The following is a 26,143-nucleotide window of genomic DNA, read 5'->3' on the forward strand; positions in this document are numbered from 1 at the left end:
TTTATTTATTTATTTAGTTAATTTTTTTCCGAGAGGATCTCACTCAGATACCCAGATTGGAGTGCAGTGGTATAAATCATAGCTCACTGCAGCCTCAATCCCCCTGGCTCATGCAATCCTTCCGCCTCAGCCTTCCAAATAGCTGAGACTACAAGCGTGTGCCACTGTACTTGGCTAATTTTTAATTATTTATTATTATTATTATTATTATTTTTTTTAGTAGAGATGAGGTTTTGCTATATTGCCCAGGCTGGTCTGGGACTCCTGGGCTCAAGCAATCCTCCCACCTAGGCCTCCCAACTGTTGGGGGTTACAGGTGTGAGCCACTGCTCCCAGCCACAGCCACCTTTAGTCATCTAGGAGATAGACATCCTAACAGGAATTAGCGAATGTGGGTAAATGGCATACCAAGTTTTGTTTTGTTTTGTTTTTTGTGAGATGGAGTCTTGCTCTGTTGCCCAGGCTGGAGTACAGTGGCGCAATCTTGGCTCACTGCAACCTCCACCCCTGGCTCAAGCATTTCTCCTCCCTCAGCCTCTGAGTGGCTGGGATTACATGCACGTACCACCATGCCAAGCTAATTTTTGTATTTTTAGTAAAGACAGGGATTCACCTTGTTGGTCAGGTTGGTCTTGAACTGCTGACCTCGTGATCCGCCCTCCTCAGCCTCCCAAAGTGCTGGGATTACAGATGTGAGCCACTGTGCCTGGCTGGCATGCCAAGTTTTTGACACCTTTTCTTTCTGCCATTCTCTGGAGAGCAGACAAGATAAATTATGTTCCTATCACTCATCAGGTGAAGGGCAGGGGCAAGCAGTGGCCACCCTTTCTCAGGCTGGAGTTCTAGACTGCATGGTTGATCACCTGTTCTGATGCCGGTATTCTCACAAGCATTCGTGGCAGGGTATGCCAACATCCAGGTGCCTACTAGTCAAAGTCAGCCAAGATCTCTGAGTCAAGTTGACTTTAAAACCTTTGAAGTTAGTGATCCAAATTGAAGAAAGTCTCATTGTTTCTCCTGAGGAATATGCCAGAAGCAGAGGAAGGCAGTGCAGTGCCTTGGCTAGAGCTGGAGATGAGGACCCAGGAGATTTGGGGTCAGGCAAGACCTCTTTCTTGAGCTGCAGACTTACATCTCCAACTGCCTGGTGAGCATTTTTGTTGGAATGTACTACAGGCATCTCAAATTCAGAGTGTCTCCAGATCACCCATAATCTTCCCTTGTTCCACTCCTGCTGTTTTAAGTTAACAAGGGTTAATGAAAGGCTGGGGGCTCCTCAGAAGAAATAAAATTCATCAATGGGTTTCTTTTGACAAGGTCAACATGATTTTGTGTCTAGCCCTGTCATTCTCTTACTTGCAGGTGTTATTACTGCATGGTTATGTTTTCTCCAGCTAATGTTCATTTTTTTACCTGGCTCCTTTACTGAACTCAGCCTCAGCTTAAAGGCTTATCAGGAGTGGTTCTTCCTTTATCTGCTCTATCCTCCTACTCCCCTTCATCCTTCTCCTTCCTCCTGTAGCAAGTCCAAGGGTCTTCTTTATCAGGTAGGGCCTCTGCGTCTGCTGTCTCAGTTGCTGATGCATAACCAGGCTCTTGAACCTTACTGAGGATAAATGTTGTTTTGGGTACATAAAGCAAATTGCGCTCTGGTATGATGAGGGCTGTGGGTAGCTAGGGTGTAGCAGCTATTTTGCTCAAGCCTGTCTGAAGGAGGCCTTCTGGTCAAACAAAGTAGCATATTTGTTAGAAACAGGACTCTAAACCTAGATTTCTAGCATTTCCAACTTTGCTCTAGTACTTACTAGTTGTATAACATAAGGCAGGTTTCTTAATCACTCTGTACCCCCATTTGAGGTTTTTTGTTTGTTTGTTTGTTTGTTTTTTTTTTTTTTTGAACATAAAGTATCAGGTAGTAGTAGTACTGACCTCAATTTCTTGTGAGCATTAAGTGGGTTAAAACATCTAAAGTGCTTCTTAGAACCATGTTCAGTACACTTAATAAAAGTTTTAAACATTTAATGATATTATTGCTGTTATTATGAATTGAATTTGAAACCCATCAATGAGAATCAAAGTGACACTAACAAGCACTTCAAGTTTTTTTTTTGGTTATAAAATGGCCTCACAATAAATATTTCTTGAAATGAATTGGCCTTCTTGTGTTATACTTTCTCATAGTTATTAACTGGTTTGTTAATGGGGAACAGACCATTCTTTCCCTCTCTCATACTGATTTATGATCAACTATTTATTGTCTTCCACACCAGAGTTTATGGTCACTGATAGAAGGGACCATAAACTTGTTTTCTTACCCATTTTTTTTTTCTTTCCTTTTTAAAGTTACTTTTCACCTGAGAATTTTACCCATTGTTTTATCTTCAGTATCTAACTTAGTGCTTTGAACATGTGCTCAAAAATATGTGCCCCAAAAAATTTTAAATGTAAAAATGAATGTAGTTAAATTACAGGCATTAACTGTAAAACTGTTAAAGGCATTAACTTCTTTAGCTGGTTTGTGTCTCTCTAGAAAAAATGACTCCACCCTCTTTTCTGACATCTTCCCTTTCTCCACCCTAACACCATCATTAGCATTTGCACATCCTCTCTGTGAAGCTCTGTAGCAGCAGCAAATACTGAAAAATGAAGATACGCTTTTGTCCCAAAAGCTGCCCTGATAAGATAAAATCTAACACTTTCCCCTTTCTGACTGTGTGTGGCTTATAAAGTGCACCTAATGTTGGAAGAATGTTACTCTGGTCTTGGAGAGCTATTTAGATACCATTTCGGACTTCTGAGTTGCATAGGCATGGATAAGATTTCCCTTCTTACAGGAATCTGACTGCTGTTCAATGAACACAAAGCTTGGTGAGGTCATTGTGGTTGCCCTTCAGACTTTCTGAAGCTGGCAGTCATTTGAGATAATTTTATAACTTTTTTCAACTTTTCCCTATTCCTTGATTGTGTTTCTTTATAGAAGGTTATTGCTTTGAATTTGGGGGCCACTGCTTTCCTAGGGTGGGAAAGGGATATATGAGAGCAGAATATGTGAACAAGAGTAACAGTTTGTTTATTACTATCAAAGCCAATGTCTGAGCACCCAGTGTGTTTGTTCTTAGGGCAAGTGAGAGAGCCCAGGAGGAAAGAGAGGGGAAAATAGTAATAATAATGGCAGCGGCAGCTAACACTTTCTGCACTTTCACAATTCTAAGTGCTTTATAGGTATCAGCTTATTTACTCATAGGAGAACACTCTTGTGATATGGATTTTTCATTGGTCCCATTTAAAGGATGATGAAACTGAGGCACAGGGAGCATAAGTAGCTTGTTTGAATCCCCACAGTGAGGGAGGAGTAGAGCCTCAAATTTGACTGTAAGCAGTCTTCCTCTGAGTCCAGGTTCTTAACCACTAAGCTGCGGCTGTTCCCTTACCTTGGAAGCTAGTGGTCCTCAGTCTCCACAGCCTCACTGGCAGTAAATCCCTATGGGAGTAGTTGGTGGAGATCAGTACAATAATGTTCATTGACGTAAAATTAAACAACATAGGTATGGTTGATGGTTGAAATTATTTAACACAGAAAGATTTGTGTGTGCCTTTTAACTCTATCACTGGTTCAGAAAAACTTAGGCACACCAAGGCAATCCAGCTAAGCAAGGATCGTTTCCTGCATTTAACATATTCACTGAGATACGTGGACACAGAGCCAGTCAGTTTCTTAGGAGACCAGCGAATCTGCAAAAGGAAGACAGTCACTTTGCCTTTCACAGTCTTTAATGTTAGCATGCCAACAGCTGAAGTGAACCAACCCCGATGGGTTTGTAAGCATGGAAGGAAGAGCTTTGGGGTTTTGCCATTTTTTAACTGTCTTACTTGGGAGCCTGCAATGCATTCTAGAGATTGCCTTGCCTCAGGCAGAGGCAGACCTAGCACTGACTTCTTAAGAAGGAATGTTGGCTGTGCTAGTGGATGAAGGTTGCCACCAGTTGATGGGAAGTGGCTTGAATCCAACCTAGTTAACACCATCTACATCACCTGAGGATGGAATAGTCCTGTCTCAGGCTTATCTCTGAAGAACCTCCAGGTAGGTGGTAGACACCAAAGCGTCCTCAGGATCAGTCCCTCTCCTTACTGCCATCCAGCGTCTGCTATGCCCTGGGTAGCTGTAGTAGGGTGTGGCTGGGAAATAGCCCTGAGAGTGGGCCCTATCCTACTACCAGAATGGCTGATTTCTTACAAGCCAACTCCAGAAAATGAAAAAAAAAAAAAAAAAAAAAAAAAGAATGGCTGATTTCTAGTCTTAGCACTGATCTTAGTTGTATAAAGACAAGCTCTTCACTAGTGTCTGTACTAAACCCTTTTCTCCCTCCATCACTGTCATCTGTTCATGTTCACTGAATAATGATACAATCATAAGCACCAAGGACTTTCCCATAGGATAAAGAAGACAAGGTCTTAACATCTCAGAATTACAATCTAAACATAAACATATCAGAAGATAAGAACATAAAAAGTCATGTGAACATATATATGAAATTTAGCATACACACACACACACACACACACACACACACAAAACAAAGTATAGACGCGAAGTAGAGTAAATGAGGCTATATGGAAAGAATCCCCAAGTAGGACCCAAAAGATTATCTGAGGTTATCTGAACTGTACTCCTAATTCACCATGTAAGTTTGGAAAAATCACTTTATTATCTATTGTGTTTGGTTTGTAGACCTACTGAAGCAGGTTAAATTATCTCCATCATCCTTCCGAACTACAAAATTATATCATTCTAGGATGTATTTGAACTGACCCTGACTCATGGTTGTGTGGAAGCTAATTACTATAGTCAGATAATAGAAAAAGTTGTAATGAAAACATAGGTATGTTTGAAATTATTTAACACAGAAAGATTTCTGTGTGCCTTGTAACTCTACTTCTGGGTGAACTGCTGTTGCAATTTTTAAAATAAAAAATTTTTAAAGAAATCCTTTGCATTAGCTACAGAGCTCTGAAACTCAACAAACTGCGAGAATCTAACTTACTGTTCCATTCCTGACTGTGTTCACATTTTCATCTGCTTGGCAAGGGCAGTGGTCAACTGGGCTTTTGTTTCCGTCGGTTTCACTCTCTGGTGACCTGGTACCATTCCTATGCCTGTATTTTCTTGTTCTAAGTACTTCAGGAGAAGGTCTCAAGCAGAGATTTTCTTTAGGGCTAGAAAAACCATGGCAGTCTAGTTTCTTTATCCCAGGTTTTGTGTTACTCTGTTTCGGTTCCCTTTTCCCCCATCTTTTGCTTTTTTTTAAAAAAAGCCAAATTTGGGACTTATACTAAAATGACTGCTTTTTCAATTATGATGTTTCTCAAAAGGCTTGGAGCCAGTAGAGGTGGGAATATTCCTGCAGGCTAAGAACAAGTGAGGTCACCAGGACATGGTGTCTTGCTGAATTTATGATTCACCCTTCAGCAAGATTAGTCAGTACAAAGAAGTTGCTAAAATAGGTCACAGAAAATTGATTTTATATGGTTGTATAGTTTCCATTGGTTACATTATTGAATGTTGGCCTGTGGCGGCTATTTGGAAACCCAATATGCCTCATTGACGGCCCACATTCTGATTCATAACACTTCTGTATGGGAACCTTTAAATCAAAATGTCTGATATTTTTTCCTGGTTATCTTATTAATTTATTTTTTTTTCTTTTTGGCTAAAGAAAACTATAGTTACTAATTTTATAAGCTGCTAAACTTTTCTTTCTAAAACACAGAGCTTTTCCTGCTATTTTGTTCTCAGAAATGAACCATGGTTCCCCATTTCTTACAAAACGAGGTGTAAACTTTATAAAGCGTCTAGGTATCTTCCCAACCTTATCACCCACACCTTCTTCCTTTTGAGCCTTTTTGCCATTTTTTAATGTGCCATGTGCTTTCAAGCTCCTGGCTTTTGCTGTCTTCTCATCCCAGAATACTTTCCCTTCCCTTTTCACTTTCCAAAAATCCTCCATTATCTTTCAAGGGCCAATTCAAATGCCATATCCTCCCTGGGACCTTTCCAGATTTTTCTCAATTAAAATTCCTTTTTTTTCCCCTTTCACTTTATGTTCCCATGGCACATTTTACTCTGCTGTGCACGATAGATAATTGCTTGTCCATTCATCTCCCACACCAGATTGGAAGTCCTTTGAAGATATCAGCTGTATTGTAGAAACTGCTTTACCAAGCATGAGCACATGGAAGGTTGAATTCTGTGTACTGGTGCTTAAAAATTAAGACAGAATAGTGATATTTTGTTTTTTATTCAAAATGGAAAGGGCTTCTTTTTCCTTGATTTAAGTTGAATGAAGTTTGTTATTATTAATACTGCCAGTAAGAGCTATCACTTAGTGAATGATAATTTTATGCTCAGCCCTGTGCTAAGAAGTGTTGATTCATTATCTTAGTTATGAATGAAGATAACTAAGACTAACCTGGCCAACATAGCAAAACCCCGTCTCCACTGAAAAAAAAAGAAAAAAAAAATTCATTATCTTAGTTAATACTCACAATGGTTTAACATAATAGATATTATTCTGATTCTACAAATGAGGAAACTGAGGCTTAGAGAAGATGACCTCATCCAAGGTTATACAGCTGGTATGTGGCAGGGCTAGGATTCTAAGCCACGCTTAACTCCAAGACTGCACATAACCACTGTGTTACACTACTTCTGCAGCCTGGGGACTCATTCCCTCCACCACAAATAAAACACAGTGTGATCTAGATTTAAAGTCTGGAGGTTGGAGTTTCACTCTCAACTTGCCCACTTTGTGGTATTTGGCAAAGTCATTTTGCTTCCTGGAACCTCTTTCCAAATCTGTTAAGTCAGTTAGAATGCTTTCAGAAGCAAGTAACAAAATAACCAAAAGTGGCATAAATAGTCACTGTATTTCTTCTTTTATCTAACAGATAACTATTGAGCACTTAGTGAATGTGGAGGACTTATGCAATAAACACTTAACAAGATACTTAGGGGTAGGTGGTCTTGGGGTCATCCAGGACCCACAGGCGTTCCCTATTTTTGCTTTGTTGTCCTTGGTATATTGATTTCTCTTCTCTTCCCTCATTGGTACAAAATGGCTACAGCAGCCGCAAAGATCATTTTTTGAAAATTTTTTTCTAGGAGCTGGGCATGGTAGCTCACGCCTGTAATCCCACCACTTTGGGAGGCCGAGAGAGGTGGATCATGAGGTCAGGCGTTCGAGACTAACATGGCCAACATAGCAAAACCCCGTCTCTACTGAAAAAAAAAAAAAAAAAGAAAAAAAAAATTTTTTTTTCAGACTCTCCAAATGTGTGTTAGGATCATTTTCTTAAATACCAGCAGTAAAAGTCAGGAAGAGAGAGCAGAACATCTCTTCTGGGTCTTTTTTCCAGAGGCTTCCAATAGCACTCCCTCCTTGGCCAGAACTGGGTCACATGCCCACCCCAAGGCAATCTCTGGCAAAGGAAAATGAGATTGCTATGATTGGATTAGACAAATTATTATTCTTTTCACAGGGCAAGGAGAAGCCATCTTTCCTTATCATATTGGTCCCATACCTGAACAAAACTAAGGTTCTGTTGATGAAGGCATCTGATAGGTTCTGCCTCACATTTGGATGTGCTAGTGGGATTTCTAGACTCTCTTTCTGCTCTAAGTCTCTATAATTCTGTGGGCTGTACCAAGAAATCGTAATGGAATGCTATTTATACCTAAAATCCAGCTGCCTATATATGGGAGAGTCTTTTATATTTAATTCTTATAGATTAGAGAAATAGAGCGAAAAGCTCACCATGGCAGAGAATAAGCATGGTTTGAAAGGTGATGTTTGGAATTGTTTCCTGGGTCAAAAAAGCTCAACAAAGGCTAGGAATTACCCTTATCACAGAAGATAGAAAAACTCTGCTTTAAAAAGTTGGACCTGTGATCTCCTAGTCAGGTTCACACTTGAGAAAAATTGGCCAGGTGTGTATTGACTTGCGCTCTATCACTGTTGCCCACAGCAAAGAACTGGATGGAAAAGACCCCTAAAGTGGTATATCTAGCTAATACGTAGCCAGATGTGTGACAGGTCTGTTTTCACTAGAGCTGACATAGATAATCTTTTTTCCTAGGTTTATGAAGGGAAAACAAATAGAATATCACCTTTTTACCCAAAAATAAAGTCTCCAAAGTAGCCATAGAAAAGACTAGTTAATTTCTACCAGAACAAATTTGTTAACAGAGTATCTGTGGAATACCATCCGTGTACTCCACTGGCCAACACTGTACCAGGGCATGTGGCGTGAATTTAATATGTGCAGGACACAGACCTGCTTTGCTTCCTGTAGTATCATTCTCTTCAAGTTCTTTGCTATGGACATGTGTGGCAGTGTCATGAGTAATGTGCCCTGATGTGCCTGTAATGAGGAGAACAAAGACCTAAAATTGTTTCTGGCTTAAACACAGTTGAGTACTATAATATGAAACTAATTGACTTGGAAAACTGTGTTTTATTAACCAGCAATGCAAAGAAAACAGTGATGATTGTGATTCAGAATGCCAGAGAAGTCTTCATTGAGGAAAGGTTACTTCAGCTGGGCTTTGAGGGTTGAGCACAAAGCCAAGGTCAAAAGAGCACAGCACATGTGTGAGATGGTCAGGAGGCTAACCTAGAACGGGGAAATTTTGGAGTCACTAGTGACTTTGGAGGACCTTCAAAGCCAGACGAATAGACTTACTGTGATATATCTGGCAAGAAGCACCCACAAATGTCTTGAGACTCAAGATTAAAGGGGTATTTGATGAGAAATGTGGAATTTAGTGGGGTGAAAGGTGGTGATAGGGTAGCAGGGACCCTCCTTTTCAGTGGCCGTATGTGTCCATGTAAAGGGACATTAGTTAGTATAGCACTCTTGGCCTCTCTCCATCCTTTTGCAGAGTGACCCCTGAGAAAGAGTGACTTATTGGCAAGTTTAGGAAAGGAACCAAGTATAACTCAGCTACTCTCCTAAGAAGCACTAATTCTGGTCTGCTCCCCCAGATCTGCTCTTCCATGCCATTAGCCCTTCATGGGCAGTTCCCCAGGAGGGGAGGCCTCTGGCTATCCAGTGATGCTTGTGTCTCAGAGGTAAGTCTGTGAAATCCTGGGGTTCAATTTGTTGCTACACAACTAAGCTGCATCCTCCAGTTGGCTGGTGTTTTGATCCCCATGTATCTGACCACCCTCTGTCAATCTCAGTTGGTTCAAAAGTTGGGTGAGGATAAGGAATGCTCTTCATTGGGTCTCCTCAGACCCCAACAGTATACCGAATGGATTGGTAGGTGGAAAGAACTAAGGGTTGGAAACCAATCAGAAGGTTCTGCCAAGCGTCATGATGTGAGGTGATGAGAACTCAGATGAGGGTGATAGTGGCAATAAAGAGAAAGTGGGACTTGTGAAAAGGAAAAGAAGGGCTGTAGTTGGGGATAGATGGAGGATAATAGATGAAGGAAAGGGAAAATCTAAGTGAAGGCCCACCATCTGGAATGTTTTTTCCCCCTTCCTGCCGTCTCTGAATTCTATCATCTCTTCAAAGTCTACCTCAGATACCACCTCCTCCTCAAGACTTTTAAGAACTTCCCAGGCAAAAGCCCTCTCTTTCTTCTCTTATGTGTTAGAGGCTCTGAGTGCTTTATGCTGCATATTGCAGATATTTTGGAGCCCATCTTTTCTCCCCTATGGGCTATAAACTCTGTTGACAGGATCGCGTCTGATGGGTTTGGTATCCACAGATTCTTGCAAAGTCCTTTCTGATTACAGTCAGCAAATATTTATGGAGCCAGCCTCTGGTATTTGGGAAGGAGAGAGATATCAAGGTCGCTGTTCTCAGGAGGAGAGAGCTCTTTGAAGGAAATAAAGCAAGAGGTGTGATGGAGAATGGCTGAGGGACGAGGGGCGCTTTCACCTGAGTGGTAAGGGATGACTTCACCAAGGACAGCACTTTTGAGGTGAAAAATTGAGGGAGGCAAATAAGGCAGTGGAGCTGGGGAAAGAAGCCCAAGATAGAGAGCACAGCAACTCAGAGGCCTCAGAGTTAGAATGTGCTTGGCCGGTTCAAGGAACATAAGAGAGGATTGTGGCTGGAACAAGGGAAGGAATATAAGATGATGTGAGATGAGGTCAGAGCAATAGCCAGAGGCCAGGTCACGTGGACCGGGAAGAAGAGGCATTGTGAGCATATGGACTCTGAAGGAATAAGACAGGTTTAGCCATAAGGGGTTAGGATCAAGCAGATGATTTTTTTTCTTTTCTTTTTCTTTTTCTTTTTTTTTTTTTTAAGTTCCCACCATGTGGGAGGGGATTCCAGAGAGCTGGAAATCCCGCAGATAATTTTTTAATAGACACAGTAAACGTTAGGATATTGGAAGATGGAGGATGGAGGAAAGGAGGCTAGCAGAGAGAGAACTGCAAGATGTTACAGAGGAAGGGATTCTAGAGAAGTAGGGAGGAATTTGTTAACAGAGTAGAGGTGGAAGGATCTGCTGAAGCAAGGAAGCAGAATTTTCTTCTTTTGATACTAAAAGGCAGAAACAGGAAGCATCTATTGAACACTTACACAGTGTCAGGCATTGTCCTAAGAGCTACTTATTTCTTCCTCTCCTCACAACACTACACTGAGGTGGGTGTTACTGTTATAGCCCCACTTTAAAGATGAGGAAACTGAGAGTGAGGTTAAATAATTTGTCAACGGTCATGTAGGCAGTAAGGGCAGAATTGGGGGTTGAACCTAGGCTGGTTGCTCCAACAACTGTGGCCTTCACCACTGTGCTCTATGGCACTTCTACAGGACCTGGGTTAGTATGAGCTGAAGTGAAGCCAAGTATCGTGTACATACAAGAGCTCCCTACAGTGCACAGAGAAAAAGACTGTGGAATTGGGGAAAGTGAAGATGGTATGGAAATATTGTTCTGGGGATTGTGTCTTAGACCCACTGAAATGAATAAAAGAAGAGACTATCAGGATTAAAGATATGATAGAAGGTGAGCAATATGAATTTGTGTTTGCTGGGGTTGGCACTTTATCTCTTGCTCAAGAAAGCTAGACTTACAGACCACAACCAAATTGTAAGCACCTTCAGAACTTCTGTCACCTTTGTGTCTCCAACAAAGCTTAGTGCCCTGCTTTGCACATAGTTGGTGCTCCATCATGTAGGTCAAATTGCTTTGCTTCCTTGTCTCTGAACCTGTATAACAGTTGTAAGTCCTTTTTCCTGACTTCCAGATAATATTTATCCTTACAGCTTACTATAGCCTAGACAGCCTGTAGAGAAACTGAAAATAAAGCTGATCCAATGAAAGAAGTGTAATAGATCTGCTAAACTTTGACAGAGAAGCAATCCAGATGAGCCTGTCTAGGAGAGAGTGTTATACTGCAGTCTTATGAATATTCCATCCACTTTCTGCTCTGGCTTCTCTTCACATTTATTAATCCTATTATAATAAGTATTTCATTTAAAATTTCCTGGATAATTTTGATTTGGAATATTGGCATCACATGGGCTTTTGAGTTATTTGAAAACATTAAAATATTGCACTTTGTCTTTCATGCCAACTATTGCCTGATCTTCAGAATCCTATTCTTGTGAGTTCATTCCTTGTTCTGACTCAGGCAGTCTAGATTTTCCCGGTAAAGTAGGTTACCCAAACATTTCATGTATTGTGATCTGGAACATGGTATTTTCAAAAAGGCAAAATTTTATAAAATAACCAAAATGAAAGCACATAATAGTTCAATAATTATATATGCTAATATATGTGAACATACCTAATTATTTTATCTATATATATTTATTTCTAAAAAATGTCTGAAGGGTTCATATCAAACAGTATACAGTCTGGCCAGGAAAATTTTGTGGGTGCTAGAGTGTAAAGCAGAAACTTTTCTTTTACATTTCTTATTTGGGGAATAATTTTTATTATAAAATTTAATAAATATTTGATGAGCATGAAACAGTATTTAAAATGTAAGGCAAAAATGACTCTGAGTCATCAGAATGGTATAGACATAGAGCCATGGAGGTTCAGAGGAGGACAGTTGTTTTCAACTAGAAGGGATGAAGAAAGGCTTCAGGAATGAATGAGATTTTATCATAGCCCTCAAGTGTGTAGAGAACTCGGACAAGCAGAGGTGAAGAAAGATCTAGGCGGGGGACTGTGGAGAAAATGCATGAAGGTCAGGAGTGGGTGAACCATGGAAACAGTGATTCGGTCAGCTGACAGAAAAATGGTGGAGTTAAGAGCAACAGCACTGCGTGTGGGGTTCCTGAGGAAATTGATGATGGAGGGGACAGGCTACTATACTCTGAACCCCCTGATTATGTTATTCCTAAAAGTGGGACAACCACCTGTGACATATTCTTGCAAAACAAAACAGAAACAAAACCAAAAAGCTATCAACAACCAGAACATAAAAAAACCTCACTGAACCTTGAGGTCCAAGTAGCAGTTGACAGAAAACATGGGAAACGGAGGAATTAAGTAATTCCGCAAAGATACACTCAGCCAAATACAGAATGTGGGAAATTCTACAGGATAAATGAACCAGCTTCTTCAACAAATACATAGCATGAAAAAAAGGAAGAAGAGAGAACTGTTATAGATTTAAAAAGACTTAAAAGACGTATTAACCAAATCAACATATGAACTCATTTGCACAAACTATCAATATTTTAAAAATGTGGCTGGGTGCAGGGGCTCTTGCCTGTAATTCCAGCATTTTGGGAGGCCAAGGCAAGTGGATCACCTGAGGTTAGGAGTTCAAGACCACCCTGACCAACATGGTGAAACCCGTGTCTGTTAAAAATTAGCCAAGTATGGTGGCACATACCTGTAATCCCAGCTACTTGGGAGGCTGAGGCAGGAGAATTGCTTGAACCTGGGAGGTGGAGGTTACAGTGAGCTGAGATTATGCCACTCCACTCCAGCCTGGGTGACAAAGCGAGAATCCATCTCAAAAAATAAAAAAGAAATGTTTGAGACAACCTGGGAAAATCAGACACAGACTGGGTATTAGATAAGGAATTATTAATTTTGTTTGGTGTGAAAAAAGTATCGTATATATTGTAAAGATCTTATCTGTTAGACTAGAGATGTACCCTGAAATATTTACAGGTGAAATGAAACAAATGTCTGTGATTTGCTTTCAAACGTACCAGGAAGAAAAAATGAAAAGCAAGAGTTGGAGAGTGGTAGGAGAGATGAAAGAAGAGTGACAGAAACTTGTCATTTTTAAAACTGAACAATGAGTACCTGGCATTCATGTTACTCTTCTACATGCTTTTCAAGTGTTTGAAACTTTCCATAATGAAAAGTTTAAGGCCAAGCTAAGGAGTATGGACTTTACTATGTGGCACCCAGAAACCTGTGAAGGGTATTAGCCTGAGGAGGGACATGAAAGGGACTGCAGGATACCCAGAGAGTTTAGCCTGGCAACAGTGGGTGAAAGGGTCAGGAGGGAGGAGGACTCAACCTTGCTGAAGGTGGCCATGAGGATGAAAACTTTTTGAGAACGGATACAGGAAATAATGGCAAAAGAGGAACTCTTTGGTATGTTGGCAGTAGAGAAGTGAATCGGGAGCCTGACAGGGAAAATTCCCTTCTTCCTCTTCAGTAAGTAGCATTTATTGCCCTGAAACCACGCACTAAATACTATAAGGAAGAGGAGGAAAAGGAAAAGGGAATCTTCACTGAGGAGGAACAGAACCAAGTCTTCGTATTAGCCATAGTAGAAAGCAATGGGGAATAGAGAGTTCTGGTTGGTTTTGTTTGTTTGTTTGTTTTCTTTTTAATGAGGAATTTGTCTTGTGGTTTCAGTATGAAATTCATGGGTACAGTGATTTGTTTTGCTCACCTTTCTCTGTTTTCTTTGGGGAAATGGTGATACTCTTTGTCAGTGATCCTATCTGAAACACTTATGATATTAGATAATTTACTCATTTGCACAATGAATTGTATTTCAGTTGACTCTTGAATAATTTGGGTTAGGTGTGCCAATCCCCTATGCTGTAAAAAAAATCCATGTTTAATATTTGGATCCCTCAAAACTTTATTAATAGCCTACTGTTGACCAGAAGCCTTACTGATAACATGAACAGTCAACTAACACACATTTTATATATTATATGTATTATATACTGTATTCTTAAAGTAAACCAGAGAAAAGAAAGTGTTGTTAAGAAAGTCAAAGCTGGGCACAGTGGCTGTCACCTGTAATCCCAGCACTTTGGCAGACCAGGATGGGAGGATTGTTTGAAGCCAGGAGTTTGAGACCAGCCTGGGCAATATAGCAAGACTCTGTCTCTACAAAAAATAAAAAAATTAGGCAGGTGTCTTAGTGTATACCTGTTGTCCCAGCCACTCTGGAGACTGATATAGGAGGATTGCTTGAACTCAAGAGTTCAAGGCTACAGTGAGCTATGTTTGTGCTACTGTTGTCCAGCCTGGGTGACAGAGTGAGATCCCGTCAAAAGGAAGGAAAGGAAAGAAGGAAGGGAGGGAGGGAGGGAGGGAGAGAGAGAGAGAGAAGAGAGAAAGGAGGGAGGGGAGAGGGAAGGAAGGAATGAATAATCAGAAGGATGAGAAAATACATTTACTATTCATTAAGTGGAAGTAGATTGTCATAGAAGTCTTCATCCTCTTCATCTTCATGCTTAATAGACTGAGGAGGAAGAGAAGGGGCTGGTCTTCCTATCTCAGGGGTGGCAGAGGTAGAAGAAAATCCTGGTAAAAGTGGACCTGCACAGTTCAAACCCATGCTCTTCAAGAGTCAACTGTATTCATTTGTGATGATATTCATTTATTAAGTCAAACACTTTCACTTCATTATTATGATATTATTTATCAAATTAATCATTGTGAAATTATGTTATTTATGAAATCGAATACTTTAAAAGAATATGTATGAGGTTAAATTAAATGAGTTGAAATGATATGGCCCAGAGAAACAAAAGGTGAACTATAGTAAATTAATGAAAACTTAGATTTAAATATGTAGCTTTAGATTTGTCAGTATCAAAAATATTTAAAATATTCAGTCTGGGTGCAGTAGCTCACGCCTATAATCCAAGCACTTTGGGAGGCCGAAGTGGGAGAACTGCTTGAAGGCAGGAGTTCAAGACCAGCTGGGAGAACATAGTGAGATTCCTTATCTACGAAGAAATAAAAAAATAAGCCAGGTGTCATGATGTGCACCTGAACTCCCAGCTACTTAGGAGGCTGAGGCAGGAGGATTGTTTGAGCCTCTAGGAGTTCAAGGCTGCAGTGAGCCATGATTGTGCCACTTGAATTCCAGCCTTGGTGACAGTGCAAGACCCTGTCTTCAATAAATAAACTTCAGATACAATAGAAACAGTTGTTAGAGATTAAAGAGAAATGGTAGTTCTCTAGTCCTCTGTGATCAGATTTATAAATAGTATATCACACACAATATGTTAATAAGGTATGATATAAACAGGTCCTCCAGAGAGGAATGGACACCCCAGAAAATAGCTTCCTGATCACCTTTGCTGTTTTTCTTGATTCTTATTTTTCAAGAAAGTACATGACAAACAGCAGTCTATAAGAATTTCCCTAGCCTGGGCAATATGGTGAAACCCTGTCTCTACAAAAAATAAACAAAAAGTGGCCAGATGTAGTGGCATGTACCTGTAGTCCCAACTGGCTGGGAGGCTGAGGTGAGAGGATTGCTTGAACCTGAGAGGTCAAGGCTGCAGTGAGTCGTGATCACACCATTGCACTTCAGCTTTTCAGCTTGGGTGACAGAGTAAGACCCTGTCTACAAAAAAAAAAAAAAAAAAAAGGCAGTTTCCTAGGATTCTAGGATTCACAGTTTTTCTTTTCTGTTTCAATTTAATGTACCACTTAAAGAGGACTGAAGCTGAGGTGGCAGAACAGAGACAGGAAACGTTGCTTAGTGAGTAGGGAAAAAATGTTGGAACCCAGTGCATATTTCTCCTTATTCTGCATCTAGGTGAGGGAACCTTGAAGATTCCCTCACCAGCCTTCTCATTCAGTCCACCCAAGCTGGCATCTGCCACCCTAGTTCATACAGTCAGACAGAAGTGAGGTTTTAGTCAGGCTTGCTGCTGGTTTGGGCCCAATTAAAGTCGAATTTCTAATTCCTGGGAGCTGTTGTTAAACGCTGGCAGGGAGATAAGAAGAGGGGAGGAAAATTCCTAGCTAAAAGCAGGAGAGGTGGTTTTTATTTTACTCAGCAGACTCAGCTGAGCCATTGGGTCACAGGAGGGATGGGGACAGAGGGACACCTAGTTTTAAGTCTTATTATGGAAAAGATTGAACTATCATCAGTGCTTGATGGAAATGAGACCAGGAGAGGTGGCAGCAGTGTCGCTAACAGCACTGCCTCCCTTATTGCATTATCAGAAGAGAAAGATAACCTGCAAATAGGCATCCATTATCTCTTTCTACAAAGGGATTAGTGTGGGTTGCAAGAAATTAATGGCTTTTGAGTTACCATAGAAATACTAATAAATGTCAGGACCAGAGATGTAAAGCAGATAAAACTGGCTTTTCTCAGCCTCATTTCTCTCCTTTTCTCTTTTGGTTTGCTATTTTAAGATCTAGATCTGTATTACTCTTTTTTTTTTCGTTAGCCAAAAGCAGAAATCATACCCTTTGGCAGTATAATTTATCTTCTTTAGGGAATGACTCAATTACTTTATGATTGTCTCCAATGCGTGTGGGCAAAGAGATTGAGAAAAATCTCTACCAGGGAAGAGATTGACATCTCTCACATGGGTGTCATTTTCATGTCTGATAAAAATGTCCAGAAATCTCTCAAGTGATAGTCCTCTTTTATTAAGTACTAAGCTAGTATATATTGCAGCTAGTCATTGATTACAGATTACATGACTAGAGGGGAAGGGAGAAAAGAAGATAGGAGGGGAATTATACCTACTATTTGGTGAGCATTTTGCTAGGTGCTTTATTTATTTCTAATTCAGCGAGTACACCTACTATGTACAAGGCAATGTTCAATGTGCTGTGGTCTAAGAATGAAAAGAGAGACCTTACCCTGGCCCTCAGTGGAGCTGAGTGTCCAGCAGGAAAGACAGCCTTAAAAAACAACAACAAAAACTGCAAGACTTATTTTATTTGTTCAGACATGTAAATAAGCTATTATAATACAGCCTGACAAGAGCCCATGATAGAAGAATGATTTAGTAGCAATACCTGATAGTGACTCAGGCATGCATGCACGTGTCTAGGCGACGTTGGGAGAATCAGGACAGACTTTCTTTCTGAAAAGGGTAAGTGTACAATTGCTGATTGAAGCCTTTGCAAGGAACATTGCAAGCTCAGGGGACAGCATATACACGGTCAGGCTCAGAGAGAAAACTGCATCTAAGCAGAGACCTAAAAAGTGAGCTAGTTGGGACAAGCCTGGAACTCTGGTTAACTACACAGAAGGCCCATGAACTGGCCTTGAGGGCTGCAGAAGGTATCTGAGAAATGAGTTTGTGAGCAGCACATTTTATGCTCTCTCCTATCCATTGACCCTGCCTCGCTTTACCAACCTGATGAAAGATAAGAGTGTTAGCAGGGAGTTAGGTCCTGTGGCAGAAGGCATGTTCTCTCTTGTGTATTTGGTACTGTTAGGTTGCTGCAAAAGTTATTGCGGTTTTTATCACTAATGGTAAAAACCGCAATAGCTTTTGCACCAACTTAGTAGAATGTTACCTAGAAAACATGGAACCCTGGCAAAGTGTGATTGGTTCCTAGATTCATAAGGCACAGCTAGTCACAATTATTCCAGTATTTCTGTTTTTCACACAGACTCTGCGTGTCACATTGTTGTTGCATGTTCCATGCCACATGGTTACTCTTGTACTTGTGATTCCACCCTAGTTCAAGTTTTTATTTTTATTTTATTTTTAAGGCAGGGTCTTGTGTGTCACTCAGGCTAGAGTGTAGCGGCATGATTATAGCTCACTGCAGCCCCAACTTCCAGGCTGAAGCAATCCTCTTACCTCAGCCTCTTGAGTAGCTAGGACTACAGGCATGTGCCACCATACCCAACTAATTTTTAAAACTTTTGTAAAGATGGGTTCTCACTATGTTGCCTGGCTGGTCTCGAACTCCTGGGTTCAAGAAATTCCCCCCTAACTTGGCCTCCCAAAATGCTGGGATTAGAAGCATGCGCCACCACACCCAACCTCCTAGTTAAAGTTTTTAGAAGTGAGATTTCCCCAGCTACTTTTTGCCAGTTAGGTACCATCTTGGGATTTTACTACTTTTACTTTGTTTAATTTGAACCAGAAGACTGTCAATCCCTGATCTGTTTGGTTTCTTGTGCCTGCCTTCTTATAACTAATTCTAATGAATACTTTGCCTCTCTTTTTCTTTCTAGAACACAAGCAGACATTCCCAAACATCCTAAAGAAGGGTTACCTGGAGGTTAGAAAGGACCATGACAGTTACTGGCAAAGCTGTTACGCAGAACTTTCACCTTACAACTTATACTTCTACAGCCTCGACAGCAGTGGGAATCAAAACCTCTATGCCACGTACCAGCTTTCACACTTCCAGAGCATATCTGTTTTAGGCAACCTGGAGGCCAGGATGGTGGATACAGTTCTATATGACAACACTCAGCTACAGCTAAAGGCAGAGTCACCATGGGAGGCTTTGGACTGGGGGCAGAAGCTTTGGGAAGTCGTACATGCTGCTGTGCCTGGTTACATGGGGCGGCAGAATGAGCTGAGAATCTCACCAGGGCTTGGCCATCATGATGACTATACACAGAATCATTGTTTACAGAAGAAAGCCAGTGGGCTGCTGCCACCGTCCCCTGTCCTGGATAGCCCCAAACAGTACCAGAACATCCTCAAATCAGGAACTCTTTACAGGCTGACTGTTCAGAACAACTGGAAGGCATTTACGTTTGTGCTGAGCAGGGCCTACCTTATGGCTTTTCAGCCTGGCAAGCTAGACGAGGATCCACTGTTGAGCTACAACGTGGACGTGTGTCTGGCAGTCCAGATAGACAATCTGGATGGCTGCGACTCTTGCTTTCAAGTCATTTTTCCCCAGGATGTCCTTCGCCTCCGAGCTGAGACCCGGCAGAGGGCTCAGGAATGGATGGAGGCTCTGAAGACAGCTGCCAATACAGCGAGGAGTTCAGAGCAAAACCTGCAAGTCACACTGAGGAACAAACCCAAGGATCAAATGGGTGGGCATGAACTCAGGAAGAACAAACGCCAGTCTGTGACTACCAGCTTCCTGAGCATTTTGACGACTTTGTCTTTGGAACGAGGACTCACTGCTCAGAGTTTCAAATGTGCAGGTATGAAGCAGATTTTCAGCCTAAAGCTCATTAAAGAATAAACCTGAATCCCACAATTGTAATTCACTGTAAAAATCCCCTTAATGTGCTAGTCACAGCTACCTCCTGTTTATAAAAAGCATCTCTCCTCGAGGAGCTCACTATATTAAAGCATCCATCTCTCCCTATCTCATGTCGTTGAATTAAATAGAACCAGCCATGATATACCCTATTAAATCAAAATCACTTGGCCAAAGCCTAACCAGACTAGAATTTAGGCTTCCTGAGTCGGCTGTGATTCTTTTCCCTCTGCCTTCTTGAATAAAGGTCACTATGAATATAGATGTCACAAATTATGTCATAAGAGACATTCAAGTCCAAAGCTGACTACTTAACACTCCTTAGGCAAGGAAAATGGCCACAGTCAGTAACTGTCATTGATCTTGACCTTGTCAGATCCTCTTAAGGTGAAATCTAGAATATCAGTCTTGACAGAAAATGTGGAGGTAGCTAAAAGCGGGATAGATGATGATTCAGCAGATGACCGCTGAGTCACAATGGGCCTGTGCCCATTGTAGGGAAGCTCAGGGCTTCTGGAACTGCTGTATAAGGATGAGATGCAAAGTGGAATTTGAGGTCAACAATCTTACCTTGTAAAAGGTTATTACTGCATCCTTCCTCTACTCCCATTCCACCTTTCCAAAAAGAGTAAAATAAATTAAAAAAAAATTGTGCCAGGCACAGTGGCTCATACCTGAAATTCCAGCACTGTGGGAGGCCAAGGTAGGTGGATCACTTGAGGTCAGGAGTTCAAGACCAGCCTAGCCAACATGGTGAAACCCCATCTCTACTAAAAATGCAAAAATTCACCAGGCGTGTGGTGTATGTTTGTAATCCCAGCTACTTGGGAGGCTGAGGCAGGAGAATTGCTTGAACCCAGGAGACAGGTTGCAGTGAGCCAGGATCGAGATCATGCCACTGCACTCCAGCCTGGGCAACAGAACATGATTCCATTAAAAAAAAAAAAGAAAAAAGAAAAGATTTTAAAACATCATTAAGGCCAGGCACGGTGGCTCACACCTGTAATCCCACCACTTCAGGAAGTTGAGGCAGGTGGATCATAAGGTCAGGAGTTCAAGACCAGCCTGGCCAAAATGGTGACACCCCATCTCTACTAAAAATACAAAAAATTAGCCAGATGCGTTGGTGGATGCATATAATCCCAACTACTCGGGAGGCTGAGGCAGAGAATTGCTTGAACCTGGGAGGCAGAGGTGGCAGTGAGCCATGATCGCATCACTGCACTCCAGCCTGAGTGACAGAGCGAGACTCCATCTCAAAAAAAACAAAACAAAACCCTCACTGAACCCAATCTAGCTATCTATCATAAACTAAATCAAATGGTTTTCCTTTCATTAAACCCCACAATTTGTGACATTAAATTTATCATGAGAATGGCTTTAAATGGAAACCTGATTTGGAAGGCTTTAATTCAAGTCTATTAGATTTAAGTATGTTGTTAAAAATGAACAAGAAGCTCACCACCAGCCAAAACCAAATTCGAAATTTTGTCCTTGCTCCTGTATTGAAAAAAGCCAAGTAGGAGTGGCACATTGAAAACCCACATTTTGAACTTAGGTTAGTTATGATGCTGGTCTTTTCTATTGGAAAATAAATTACCCAACGTGAGGATTGAGTGAATCATCCTTGTTTTGACCCAAGGGCCTCAGTGACTGTGGACCAGAAACTTGCAGGATGGGATTGGAGAGATCAGAGACGCTGAGCCAGTTAAGAAGCTCTGCTAGGAGGCCGGGCGCGGTGGCTCACGCCTGTAATCCCAGCACTTTGGGAGGCTGAGGCGGGTGGATCACGAGGTCAAGAGATCGAGACCATCCTGGTCAACATGGTGAAACCCCGTCTCTACTAAAAATACAAAAATTAGCCGGGCATGGTGGCGCGTGCCTGTAATCCCAGCTACTCAGGAGGCTGAGGCAGGAGAATTGCCTGAACCCAGGAGGCGGAAGTTGCAGTGAGCCGAGATCGCGCCATTGCACTCCAGCCTGGGTAACAGGAGCGAAACTCCGTCTCAAAAAAAAAAAAAAAAAAAAAGAAGCTCTGCTAGGTTATATGTATGTTTCTGCAGGTGTGAAAGACCTGTGTTAAGTCACCCAGTACTTTTGGAAAATGGTTTTGAAATAAAGAGATACTAGTTTTAGCAGTTTTTTAAAACAATAGAAATCACTGACATTTCAGTGTCTTATACTAGTACATATATTTTTAAGTTCAGGCATTCAATAATAATTTACTGTGTGCTTACTCTGGACATCCTGGAATTATGGTACACTTCCATGGCTTTAGATTCCAGATGTGCTCAGCAAATCTGTTGCATTATTGGAGTAAGGAAGAATAGCTCAGCTTAGTTCTCAAGATGTGGAGATTGGAGTAGCTGAATCAAGAAACTTTCTAGTAAAAGAGGGAAGAAAAGCCTCAGATATTTCATAGGAGGTATTGCCTAATTCACCTTCCTCTCAGAAGTTTGCCTTCTGATGGAGTGTGCATTGCCCATGCTCGGCATTTCTGACACTCATGAGGAAGGAGAAATGTAGGTAGAGGGTACCATGCAGCAAGCTCATCACATCTAGCAGCTGGAGAAGTGAAATCAGGAAAAAAAGAAAGGTGAGCAAGAGAGGGAGAAGAAAGCTGAGTAGAAAAGAGGAGGAAACATTATATAAGGGGCAGGAATAGAGCTTTCTGGCAGCTGCCTTAGTTAGGTTCCATATGATAGGATACCTCCCTTTGCTGTCTAAATTTTGTGCTCACTAAGGCTGGTGGAGGATAGGTTTGGTAAGGGTAGTAGTAGGGAATCGGGAGGAAGGTAGTCTAAAATTACTTTGCACTGCTCAACTTTCACCTTTATGATTTGGTTCAGAGTTCTAATGAATGGGGCAGAGAGAGACAGGTTTCTAATTTGGGACAGGGAGAAGTCAGTCTTAATTTATATAATGTGGCCCATTACAAAAAAAAGAAAAGCTGTTTCATTTATATGCCCCTTCTTCTCTCAGAAAGTGCTGCATTTCAGTTGCTTTGTGATACTTGTGGTTACCAGGTTGTTTTTCAAATCAGCACTTAAAGTCTGGTTTTCTTTCCTTTTTTTTTTTTTTTTTTTGGTGAGATGGAGTTCTGCTATTGTTGCCCAGGCTGGAGTGCGATGGCGATTTCGGCTCATCACAACCTCTGCCTCCGGGGTTCAAGTGATTCTCCTGCTTCAGCCTCCTGAGTAGCTGGGATTAGAGACATGTGCCACCACACCCGGCTAATTTTGTATTTTTAGTAGAGATAGGGTTTCTCCATGTTGGTCAGGCTGGTCTCCAAGTCCCAACCTCAGGTGATCCGCCCACCTCAGCCTCCCAAAATGCTGGGATTACAGGCGTGAGCCACCGCACCCAGCTTAACTCTGGTTTTCTAGGTTAGAGTACTTTATTTCCTGATCTCCTGTAGGGGGCAGAGTCTCAAAAGAAAAAGGCAAAAGTGTGTTAAGCAGACTTCTGAATGTTTTTTAAATTACCTGTGAGGCTGTTCATTAAATCAGAGATTATTATAGCAGATGGAACGTTAAAAATTGATCTGTGTTTCTCACAAACACAGTTAATCTAAACCAGCTGCTGCTTCCTTTTGTACCTATGTCTTCTAACTTTGCATCCTCATAAAAACACACCTTCAGTGAAGAAGCTGGTGGCATAGCATGTCGACCTTCCAGAATGCCAAAAGCTTCAGCACATTGTTTTTAATGAGTTTTGGCTTTATATATTATTTTAAGAAGCGGCTAATTCACTGTATTTCATGCTTTTAGTGTGCCCCTTTATATTATAAGTTTTTATGTCTACTTAGTTCTTCCCCCTTTAAATAGTTCGGATGAATAAAAGTGGAAGATTTTCCACTTTAAAAGTGGAAGATTGCACAGAGTAGCTCTTTATTATGATGTCATTTACTTGCTATTTGAGGGAGCCACAAATGTTGGCTTTTAAATCTACAAAATAGTGCAATTGGCCTTGTTTCATTAAATTCTTTCTATAAGTGAAGAATTTTCTATATCCTTCTTTAAAACTTAAACAGCTCCTGCAGAAAAAATGGACCATGGTTATCCAAAAATGCCTGAGGTTATGGTTTTAAAAATGTATATGATGCATAACTGTGTATTTCTTAAATGCGTGCTTGATTTTTGATAGTTGTATCTGATTATGTGTGACTATTCCATGGCTTCCTCTGCAGCTCCAGGGTTGTGCTGAGCTTAGGAAGCCCCAGCCATAGTGGTCTCTTTTTTTTTTTTTTTTTTTTTTTCAACCTCCACCTTCCAGGTTCAAGCGATTCTCCTGCCTCAGCCTCTTGAGTAGCTGGAATTACTGGCTAATTTTTGTATTTTTAGTAGAGCTGGGTTTGACCATGTTGGTCAGACTGGTCTCGAACTCCTGACCTTGTGATCCGCCCACCTCGGCCTCCCAAAGTGCTGGGATTACAGGTGTAAGCCACTGTGCCTGGCCTCATAGTGGTCTTCTTGCTGTTCCTGGAACCTACTATGATTATGCCCACCTCTATGAGCCTTACACTTGCTAGTTCTACTTCTGGAAATTTTGAAATTTGAAAACTTAGTTCTTCCATTCATTCTATCATTTATTGTGTGCCCAGAAACGTGAATGCTTTTTTTTTTTTTTCTGGACCCTAGATGGGTTGGTGCTACAGGAAGGCAGACATAGTCCTTGCCCTCATGAAATTTGCAGTCCACTAGGGAAGACAAGACACAAATCAAATAATCACATCAGTGAATGTCAAAAGGCAGCTGTGACAATTGCTACAGATGTGTGGCCCATGCATTGGGTTAGAGAACTCTCAGAGATGGTGCCAGGTAGAACTATGTGAAATTACAGATTTTCAGTCATTTTTGACATAAAAATAAAGACAGTTCAGATTACATTTCACGTTTGACCCTGAAGTCACAGCAAGTTCTTGAGCAGAGAAGCACATGATGGGAATGGTATTTAAGAACAGTTAAATTGGTGGTACAGCTTTTCAGGGGCACCTCTATAGCAGAAAATGAGGCATGCTTCTTCAGTGAAATTACTGGTTGAAGTTTAAAACTATGTTTGGCAATGGGGAATCTGTGTTATAGTAATGCTAAAACAAATGACCATACAGCTTATTAAAATATTTATGAAGTACATACCTGTATGTGATTCTAAATTAGGTTATTCACCAAATGCCATATATATTAGATTAAAGCTTCTGGGTTTTTTTTTTTTTTTTTAGTTTTAAAAAAAGTTTTGATTGATACCTATTTATGATACCTATTTATGGGGTACAAAGTGATATTTATGATACCTATTTATGGGGTACAAAGTGATATTGCAATACTTCTGTATATGATCAGATCAGGGTAATTAGGATATCCATCATCTCAAACATTTATCATTTCTTTGTGTCGGGAACATTTAATATCTTCTAGGTATTTGAAACTACATATTATTGTTAACTATAGTCATCCTACAGTGCTGTTGAACACTAGAACTTATTCCTCCTATCTAAGCAGCTCTGTTTTCTTTAGGAATTTGACATCTGTACCTGCCTATTTGCACTTAATAGATACATGGTTTTCTTGGCACTAGCACACACAGATATTTTTCCTATAATTTCCCAGCAATCAAGAAACCTAGCAATTGAGTAGTATCATAAAAGGGCCCAAGGACTTATTTCTGAGTGACAGGAGACAAAGCTCACCTTTGGAAGTGTTCCTTATATGACAGTTTTGTAATCTGGAGATGAAATTGGATGGCCCACTGTAAGGCAGTGTTCCCAATTTTGAACTGAATTCGAACATGTTAACGCCAAAGATAGCAAGAAAAACAGTGAGCCTAGGGGACCCCCTGCACCATTTTCACTCTGTCAGATTTTATGGTTTTACTCCTTGGCTGCTGTTTAACCTCTTGGGACTGCTGTTGGTAATTACGTCTCTCTGGCATTAAGAGCTTTTTTGCTTTCCTTTTTTCCCCTCCAACCCTTGGGAGGGGTAAACCCAAGAGGTGGTGGGGAGAAGTTTTGCTGTGAATTCTTCAGCCATTTAGTGCAAATTCCTGTAATTACCGGCATTGTGTCTTCTCTGAATGGCACATAATGCAGCAGAAGCCATTCCTAATTGAGACCTTACAGGAGGTACAAATCCCGTCTTTGTTCAGCCTGACAAATTAGTGCCAGAAAGTGGCAGGGTCTGAGTGGGAATCAAAGGCAAGAAACACAAAGATGGAACTTAAGGCTACAGTAATAACCCTCTCTTGTCCTGAAGGGAAAAAAGTAATGACCAATGAAAAATGAAGTTTTTTTTTGTTATAAATTCCCTTGACATGACAGCACCTCGGGGCTGCTCTATTTATTTAGCAAAAGTGATTAAATAGTAATACAACAGGGCTGCCCATTGTTTCCCTGGGTGCCCCCACCTCACAGACCCCTGCTGCCTGGGCTAATTGATTGACAATGAACCTCTGATAAAGAAGTATGTTGTTAGGACCTGGGATGGGGGGGGGGGCGGCATTTTCTTCCTCTTTGTGTGTTTGAGAGAGAGAAAGAAAGAGAGAGAGAATTTCATTTTTGTTTGAATTGCACTCTAGTTTTTCTTTGCCCCACCCCACCCCCTCTTTCCCCTCTTCTCCCTCTTCTCTCCCCTGCCTCATTTTCTTCCCTGCTTCCCGAGCCCCCCCTCACCGCACCCCTCCCAGCTTTTCAGCGGTTGCTCCCAGCCAACATTCACAAACAGGTAGAGGGCAATTAGAATTGTC

At 41.1% G+C, this 26,143-nt stretch overlaps 1 protein-coding gene across 1 annotated transcript in view; it reads left to right on the top strand.

Moving 5' to 3' along the window:
• PLEKHM3 (pleckstrin homology domain containing M3) overlaps positions 1-26,143 on the top strand; it is a 209,493-nt gene that overhangs the window by 29,419 nt on the left and 153,931 nt on the right. Inside the window, exon 3 of the mRNA XM_003925603.4 lies at positions 18,408-19,343. Coding sequence (XP_003925652.2) covers positions 18,408-19,343 — 936 coding nt within the window. The remainder of the gene's footprint in view (positions 1-18,407; positions 19,344-26,143) is intronic.

The sequence above is a fragment of the Saimiri boliviensis genome, chromosome 5, assembly GCF_048565385.1.
Source record: "Saimiri boliviensis isolate mSaiBol1 chromosome 5, mSaiBol1.pri, whole genome shotgun sequence".
Lineage (NCBI taxonomy): Eukaryota > Metazoa > Chordata > Mammalia > Primates > Cebidae > Saimiri > Saimiri boliviensis.